General features: G+C 36.3%; 2 protein-coding genes across 2 annotated transcripts; one reads left to right on the forward strand and one right to left on the reverse strand.

The window, feature by feature from the left end:
- Nucleotides 1-4,185: 4,185 nt before the first annotated feature.
- LOC126380903 (uncharacterized) lies at nucleotides 4,186-7,110 on the reverse strand. The gene is made up of 2 exons (XM_050030479.1): nucleotides 6,579-7,110; nucleotides 4,186-5,438 (listed from the first exon to the last, which is right to left on the reverse strand). Exons 1-2 carry the CDS (start codon nucleotides 6,884-6,886, stop codon nucleotides 4,529-4,531), a joined length of 1,218 nt encoding a protein of 405 aa, XP_049886436.1. The 5' UTR covers nucleotides 6,887-7,110; the 3' UTR covers nucleotides 4,186-4,528.
- Nucleotides 7,111-7,581: 471 nt separating this feature from the next.
- Nucleotides 7,582-8,713, forward strand: LOC126380908 (uncharacterized). The gene is made up of 2 exons (XM_050030486.1): nucleotides 7,582-7,756; nucleotides 8,111-8,713. Coding segments are annotated over exons 1-2 (543 nt in total). The 5' UTR covers nucleotides 7,582-7,754; the 3' UTR covers nucleotides 8,652-8,713.
- Nucleotides 8,714-9,172: the final 459 nt, after the last annotated feature.

A 9,172-nucleotide genomic window follows, 5' to 3' on the forward strand; every position in this document is an offset into this window, starting at 1 on the left:
ACCTCTTCAATCTTTTGTAATTAGAAAAGAGCTAAGAAAAGGAATTCGTCTTATCAAAATAACCATCCAGGACTTGAACGAAGAAGCATTATCATCATCCCAGACAGCAAATAGTGACAGTGTTGTGTTAAGTGCGCAGTACGTTGTCAAAGACGTCGTTGATGACATTTTCGACCAAACAGAAAGCATAGTTAACAAAATATCAAAAAAGTTGAGTAGTGATGATATATTTTACAGTTTTTAAAGGAATATTTTGTATTTTTGTTTGATATATTTACTAAACTGTATATTTTTATTAATTTGTTGTTATGAAAATAGACAACGTTGTCATCAATATGTAATAAATAATGAATTAAGAAGTAGAAGTAGTGTAAAATTGGGGATTCTGGATCAGAAAAGATCCAGAACCCCCAATTTTACCATTTGAATGAATAGTATATTCACAATATTCTATTCAAAGACGTATTTTCATATATTCTGATTAAGAGGTATATTCACAATCTTCTATTCAAAAGAGTTATTATCATCTATTTAAAAACTATAAGATATCACATTTTCACAATCGTCTATTCTATTCAAAAGAACTGTTTGCTACCATCAATGTTTCGAAAACTTAAAGTAATCATTTATTTATACTATATAATAATCTGCACTCTTCTAATTCTTGTCAATGATCATAAGTGGGGGGTATCTAATTGTTATAACATACTAATAATTTCAAATAAGCTGTTATCAATTATCGTCTATTCAAAAACTTACTTAGTCAATCTATTAATAAATCAATCTATTACATACTAAGCAAATCGGCCCCAAGACTGACATCAGTAAAACGCAGCGAGATAGTTTATATTTACAAACACTGTCCTTTTACGGAAGACCTGACTTGTGATATGACAATGAAAATGTGTCGTACACACATATTCGGTTAGTTTAGATTTTTTAATATAAATAACTTATCGTTGTAAGAAACCACTGTGCGTTCAAAGTTTATTTGTTGCTGGTCGCTGCAAGAACTTTCCTTATAAGCTTATCTACAATAACTGAATTATTTCATCTGCGTATGTCAATAATATCGACCGAATATGTGCGTTAGTCTCCCCCGAGTGCAGCTATTTCTAAGGGTCGATACAAATAGAGCGACTCAAGTGAACAAACATATTCAAAGTATAATCCACAGCCAGTTACGTATCATAGTAATAGTTTAAAAGATTTTAATTTATAATAGTAGGCTCTTGATGCTGTACTACAATTTCAGATGAACACTATATTTAAAAAATTGAGCCTTAGTCATTTCAGTCAATATGGATAGCATGTGTGTAAGTGAAATAAAACTATTGAATCCGTACAACGCATGGTTTTATTTATTTAATTTTTCAGACAAATCTATAATTATATACTTAACTAGCTTTTGCCCGCGACTTCGTCCGCGTAGCGTGTTATAAAGAGAGATCTTTGTGTGTGTGGGAGTGTATGTCAAATTTCAAGCATCTAACTTATGCAGTTTAGATTTTTTCATACGACATTTTTTCCCCGCTAACTCCCATTTTTCAAAATACAGCCATAACTAAACTTAGGTATGCATGCATGCTTGATTAAAAACATCTACTCGTATCTTACGCGGTTTATATTTTTTCATACAAATGTTTTTTCCCGCTAACTCCCGTTCCCGTGGGAATTTTTGAATACCTTGTTGCAACTAAGCCTTAAGTTTACTAAGGTACCTGCATGCCAAATTTCAAACGTCTAACTTGAGTGGTTTAGATTTTTCATACAAAAGGATTTCCCCGCTAATTCCCGTTCCCGTGGGATTTCCGGGAATTCCTTTCTTAGTGCACCTCTACGGTACCTAAGCTACGTCTCTTCCAAAATTTCAAGTGCCTACGTTTAGCCGTTTAGGCTGTGCGTTGATATGTCAGTCAGTCAGTTTCTCCTTTATATATTTAGAAGATTAGATTAGATTAGATTAGATTTTTTTATACAAATGTTTTTTCCCGCTAACACCCGTTCCCGTAGGAATTTTGCAATATCCTGTTGCAACTAAGCTTTAAGTTTACTAAGGTACCTGCATGTCAAATTTCAAACGTCTAACTTGAGTGGTTTAGATTTTTCATACAAAAGGATTTTCCCGCTAATTCCCGTTCCCGTGAGAATTTCGGGAATTCCTTTCTTAGTGCACCTCTACGGTACCCAAGGTACCTGCATGCCAAATTTCAAACGTCTAATTTGAGTGTTTTAGATTTTTCATACAAAAGGATTTTCCCGCTAATTCCCGTTCCCGTGGGAATTTCGGGAATTCCTTTCTTAGTGCACCTCTACGGTACCTAAGGTACCTGCATGCCAAATTTCAAACGTCTAATTTGAGTGTTTTAGATTTTTCATACAAAAGGATTTTCCCGTTAATTCCCGTTCCCGTGGGAATTTCGGGAATTCCTTTCTTAATGCACCTCTACGGTACCTAAGGTACCTGCGTGCCAAATTTCAAACGTCTAACTTGAGTGGTTTAGATTTTCCATACAAAAGAATTTTCCCGCTAATCCCCGTTCCCGTGGGAATTTCGGGAATTTCTTTCTTAGTGCACCTCTATGGTACCTAAGGTACCTGCATGCCAAACTTCAAACGTCTAACTTGAGTATTTTAGATTTTTCATACAAAAGGATTTTCCCGCTTATTCCCGTTCCCGTGGGATTTCCGGGAATTCCTTTCTTATTGCACCTCTACGGTACCTAAGCTACGTCTCTTCCAAATTTCAAGTGCCTACGTTTAGCCGTTTAGGCTGTGCTTTGATATGTCAGTCAGTCAGTTTCTCCTTTTATATATTTACATTACATATTTAGAAGATATTTCCGTCATACATGATTTCTATGTAACTTTAACCATTAAGGCTGCTCACGCGACGGAAGCTTAAAAAATGGAGTAACTTCTCCCGTTTTCCCAAAATTTCCCTTCACTACTCTGCTCCTATTGATTGTAGCGTGATGAAAAGTATACTATAACCTGCCCAGGAGTATGAAGAATATTTGTACCAAGTTTCATTAAAATCCGTCCAGTAGTTTTTGTTTCTATAAGGAACATACAGACAGACAGACAGACAGACAGACAGACAGACAGACAGACAAAAATTTTACTGATTGCATTTTTGCCATCAGTATCGATCACTAATCACCCCCTGATAGTTATTTTGAAAATATATTTAATGTACAGAATTGACCTCTCTACAGATTTATTATAGTATAGATAGTTAGAGTTTTACAGAGTATATCCATTATAACTATCCGACGCTAAGCTTTCTTCAATTTTGTTAATAACATCGCGTGTACCCTTATACACATCATCTAATAAAATGTTTTTAACTACGTGTTGTACACATAATTCTGCATCACACTTACACATCGAGTGTTCAACAGCATTTTCGATTTTATCAGCATCGTAAATTTCGATTCGAATAATTTTAAGTCCACCACGTCGTGTAGGCTTTTTCATGAATGAATATAATGCGGTGTTATTTTTCGGCCTCTTGCGGGAAGAATCGTGTCGATTGTCTACCGCAGCATTTCTATGCGACGGCGTGGGATCATTCCTCGGGACAAAGTTGAATAGATCTCCTGAGTCCTGTAAAAGATAATAATCGTCAAAAATGTAGTGTTCATTTAATAAAACATTAGACTGTTTTATGTTAGTTTATTATTTGTAAGTACTTACCGACATTCTTCGGAGTGTTAAGGTCATAGCCCATTTACACGACTCTACTCCCACCCGGCAAAAAGAATATAATTCAAATATGGGCTTTAAATATTGTTCTTTAGATATATTTTACATTGGCATCGTAAATTAGCAGACAGCTCGCTGTCAACGAGCTTACCGCCGTCAGACTGCTCGATAGTCGAGGCATCGCTGGCCGCACATTGTAAACGAGCGGTCAGCGCGGTGTCCGCGCGCTTACTGCTAGCAGTCGTCGCCCGCGCTGCCCGCCGGCGCCGTCGCCGCTCAGTCGTGTCGTGGCTCAGTCGGCCAGTATTCACCAAGCAAATCGCACGCTCGATCTCTTTCAAAGTGTTTTCGTAAATATTGAACTTATCCATTATGAACAAAGAAAAACTTATAGAAGAAGTGCGAAGATACCCCTATCTGTATGATGCCAGTGACGCAAAATACGCAGATTCTGCCAAAAGGGATCAAACATGGAAATCCATTGCTAGAACGTTGTCTTCAACAGGTATGTACCTATCTACGTACAATCTGCACTATATTAAAAAAGTATTTGTTTTATGGTTGATTTTTTAAAAAACATTTTCACTCCATAACCTTAAAATTATGATACCGAAAATTTTGATTTCGAAATACTTACTTATCTGTCTGTCTCTCTCAGTCCGTCTGTCCGCTTCTAACTCCAGAAGAATTGATAAAACTAAAGTACCTACATGTTGAAATAATAACTTTTTGTTGAAGTCTATAAGTTATTTATTTTTCATAAAACAAAATATATTTTTAAAATGTAGGATAAAAATTGCTAACAATTTTTGCCTCGTTATTAAATATTTTGATGCAGCCATGGAACTTGCCCTTCAGGAGATTGAAAGTAAGATGAAAACAAGTCTCGAATATTAAAAGCATTTTCTGCACTGTTCATTCCGTTTTCTAGTAGGATAGGTTGCAGGAAACCATTCTCGTTGCGGTGTATTGGTTGCTGCATCTCATGTTGATTTAGATACTCTATTTCATAACTTCGCATAATATTATGTAAAATACATGTCGCTAGTATCAATGTGTCAACGTGTATCGGGTTCATATTAATACTTTTGTTATAAATGCCAAATTTCTGGTACAATATTCCAAACGCATCTTCCACAACTTTGCGTGCTCGTGATAAACGTTCATTGAATGTAGTTTGTGCTTCAGATAAGCCACGACAACGAGGGTATGGCCTCATTAAATTTTTCATTAGAGGAAACGCCTCATCTCCTATGAAAACATGTGGTATATCTCTGTTACTTCCAGGTAGTGGTTTATCGTTTGGAATATGTAATGAATTACTTTCAAGACGTCTCGCTAATTTCGAAGATGCAAATATTCCACCGTCACTATTTCTACCAAAAGCACCTATATCAACTATTATAAATCTATATTTATCATCAACCACAGCCATTAGTACAACAGAAAAGTGTTTTTTATAATTAAAATACAGCGAACCACTATTAGCAGGTGCTATGATGTTGACATGCTTCCCATCTATAGCGCCGATGCAATTTGGAAAATTCCATCTGTCTTGAAATCCTTCAGCTATACTTTTCCACCGCTCTTCAATTGGTGTTGGAATGAAAATTCCCATTAATTTGTTTATGATTGCGTTACATACTTCTTGTATAATTGATCGGATTGTTGATTCGCCTAATCTAAAGCTTGAACTCAACGTCCTTGCCGAACTTCCCGTGATCATGTATCTGAAACAAAGCTTCTCTATTAATATTCCTAAGCAAAAATAAAGACACCTTAGCACACAGACATCTTCAATTCGATTTTTTCTTTTTCAGAATCGGAGTGCAAGAAAACCTGGGCAAACTTAAGAGAAAGCTATAGAAGGGCAGTTGTTAAGAAACGCACAAAAAGTGGTCAGGCTGCTACCACATCAAAAAAATGGCAATTTGAAGAAGAGATGTCTTTTTTGTTGCCGCATATGAAACAAAGAAAAACAATTTCATCATTAACGGAAGATGACAGTGAAGTTGACGAAAATGTTGATGTTAACGAATTGTTGTCAAATCACGATGATTCTTCTATGTCACTGAATGAAGAACTTAATATCACCAACCGACCAGAATCTTCTGCAACAAATACGTCAGCAAACTCTCCTTTGTTTCCGAATATACCTAAAAGAAAGCGATTGAAAGGGACCCAAGAATGTACCTCAGCATCAGCTCAACTTTTACAATATTTACTTAAAGAAAAAGAGGCAAAAAAGGATGACGAGATTGACCAGTTTTTTTCGAGCATTGCAACAACAGTAAAAAAATTAAATCGTTACAGCCAATCTGTTCTGAAGTCTAGAATATTCAACATGGTGTCTGAATTTGAATTACAAGAAATCCAGGAACAAACAAATTTCTATGCTGGTGCTTCACGATACAATACTGATATTGAAAGTCCTTCGATTTATAACACCCACAATATAGGACCTTCGGGTTATAACACCGACAATACAGGACCTTCGGGTTATAACACCCACAATATAAGATCTTCGAATTATAACCTCCATAATGCAGGCCCTTCGGGCTATAATACCCGCACTGCAGGATCTTCAGATTATAATATCCATAATGCAGGCCCTTCCGACTCTAATACCCCCATGAATGCAGAGCTTTCAGGCAATAATCCTCCAGTTTTAGAAGAATCGATATTGAACAGTGAATTGCCTAATGCTAAACAGAATAATGATTCCTAAGATTAATATGTGCTAGAATACTGTTTCTGTATTAATTTTGAGTTAACATTGGAAGCGATAAATGGAAATAAGAGACTGATTGTTACTAATTTTTTAAAATAAATATGTACTGATTTACAAGAAAAAAATATCTTTCACTTACCTTAACGTGACGGCAATTTTTTCTATTGGTGTTATGGCTTGTCTGAATTTCGTATTCTTCTTTGTTATGTCTTTTTCAATAAATGATAATATGTAGTCAAATAAATACCGATTCATATGAAAGTAAATGTAGAACTTTTCTTCGTCATCTAATAGGTGTCTCTGGATCTGCCAAAATTCTCCTTCTGCACGCCTTGCTTTCAGCATTTTATGTACCCAAAATCTTCGACTGTTATTTCTTGCGCTTCTCTCTTCATCCTCAAGTGCAATAGCAATAATTGCTAGCTCGCGGGTTGTAAATCGGGACATAGTAAAAAATACGTGTTGCTTCAATGGAAACCGATCGCGAACTGTGTTTATCGCGAGAAGCGAAAGCGGTCGGCGGGTGGACAGCTGGCTGTCTGCTAGTTGTCGCCGCGTGGACTGCTGGGTGCCTGCTAGCTGCCGACGCGTCGACTGCGAGCAGTCGTCTTAGTTTAGGGCGGTGTTGGGTGGGAGCGGTGATGGAGCAGAGTCGTGTAAGTGGGCTATGACCTTTACACGCGTTCAAACCGTAGACAAAGTGCTGGTTTTTACTTTAGCAACCCGCTTTATATACGCATTACCGTAAACAAACAAAATTAAAATTTTGAAGTCTAGTTTCCTCGAATACCTACGATATTCAGCACTTTCCCTAATACAGTATCCTCTATCCGATTACTATCTGACATTATGGCGCGTCGCTAGGCAAATAAAGGCCTTTGTCCACTGCATATGATTCGATTAGTCGATATGATATTCGAGTGCAAATAAAATCTGTTCCCAGATAAGTTTTCGAATTCGCCACCTAACTGTTTACGTAACATAAAAAAATATGCAAGAATTTTAATGAGTTTCAGTATCATATCGACGAATTTGCCTGACAAATTGTACCGATAAATCGAATCTGTATAGTGAGTAAGGTCTTTATGTAGGTTGATGCAAATGTTGCTAGTTTTGAATTGCAAACTTTGCAATATAAACAATTGATCACGCATCTTAAAATCGTAAAAGGGATGAATCCACGTGATTTACTGTTAATAAAACCGAGTGCACCGGAGCACAATCACCATACTCCTCGATCGCCTACAAGTTGCAACAGTGAGACCTTTAAGACTTCCAGAGTCCAGAGCTACCTACTTGCTGCACTACAGTTAAAATGTAAGTACTTACCTACAACTACATCAAGTTTTATACCTATACGCTTAATCTGTGGGGGGTATATATGAATTGGCGAATGTATGAATAGATGAGTAGTTGAATAGATGAGGCGATGAGTAGATGAGCAGATGTTTAGACGAATAGATGGATAGATGAATAGATGAGTAGATGAATACATAAATTACATGAATAAATAATTAGATTAATTGAATGATTACAAGAGTTGATCAGTAGGTAAATATATTCATGTATGAATACACGAATTTATAAGTAGATGAATGGTGAATAGAATGAACAATTAGAGAAATAGAAAACATAACAAACATATCATTTTTTTTATTTGTTTATTCTCAGGTCAAAGACAACAGCCGACCATCTCTTTGCTTCGGACGACGATGAAGTTGAAGCGGTTAGAAAACCAGAGAATACGAAGAAACGTGGGAAATCTTCTGCGGCTAGTGAGTCGAGCTCATCAAAGAAGAGTAAGCCCAGCGGTCGCAGTATGCCAAGCATCAGCCCAGTACCTGTCCACAAAAAACCAACAGCTCGGGAACTATTCGGTACTGACAGCGAGGATGAGACTGAGGAACCCAGTTCATCTGGTAATAAGAAATTCACACCACTCTATTCTTACTTGACTAGGCGCGTGGCGAATGGTCTAGCTCGACAAGCAGACGAAGATAAAAAAGGATCACATTATATTGAGATGAAAATATATAAGTGTGACGAAGTCGAGAAGGTGTCCGCCATCAATCGATGGAGGCATGCTATCGTCACTATAAAAAATAGAACTGATGACGATACTGATGCTTGGCAGCATCTGTCAAAATATATTAGCGCAACGCGCAAAGAATTTAAAAATTGTCCGCCTACATTCATAGGCTCCTATTTTTAAAATACTTTCCTTTCGCGCGTTTTGTTTTTCTATTCTTCTAATTTTTCATTGTACTTACTGAAAGTTAAATATTAAATTAGCTGCTACCTGTGTAATCATGTACTTTTTTATGCAATAGGCAATTTATTCTATTAATATTTTTTATTGTTAATTGCATATTATAACTCAATATATTGTATTTGATCAATATGTGTTTTTTGTTTCTCTTCACAGTTATGTTTCACAGTACCCCAAGGCCCGTCAAAGAAATAATGAAATGTGATAAATGTAATATTGAAATACCGAGAACAAAATATCAGTATCATTTGAGATCGAATATGCATAAATCGAATAGTTTGAAAAAGTCTGAATTTGAGAATATTGATATAATTGCGAGTGCCTTTAAAAACAGAATTGTTACTTATAGAATTAATCCTTCGGAGGTGGAAGATGATTTCCTCACTCCAGAGCGATTCCTAGAAGATAATCGAGATCGAATTTTAAGAGTAATTAGTAAATCAGTAATGAATAACCATTGTGTG

The sequence above is a fragment of the Pectinophora gossypiella genome, unplaced genomic scaffold, assembly GCF_024362695.1.
Source record: "Pectinophora gossypiella unplaced genomic scaffold, ilPecGoss1.1 Pgos_31, whole genome shotgun sequence".
In the NCBI taxonomy this organism is placed as follows: Eukaryota; Metazoa; Arthropoda; class Insecta; order Lepidoptera; family Gelechiidae; genus Pectinophora; species Pectinophora gossypiella.

Bases quoted from the DNA above. Each gene is read 5' to 3' on its own strand.
- LOC126380903 (XM_050030479.1), bottom strand. From the start codon at position 6,886: ATGTCCCGATTTACAACCCGCGAGCTAGCAATTATTGCTATTGCACTT. The intron at 5,439-6,578 runs GTAAGTGAAAGA...GCTTTGTTTCAG, and splicing joins AAAATTGCCGTCACGTTAAG to ATACATGATCACGGGAAGTT.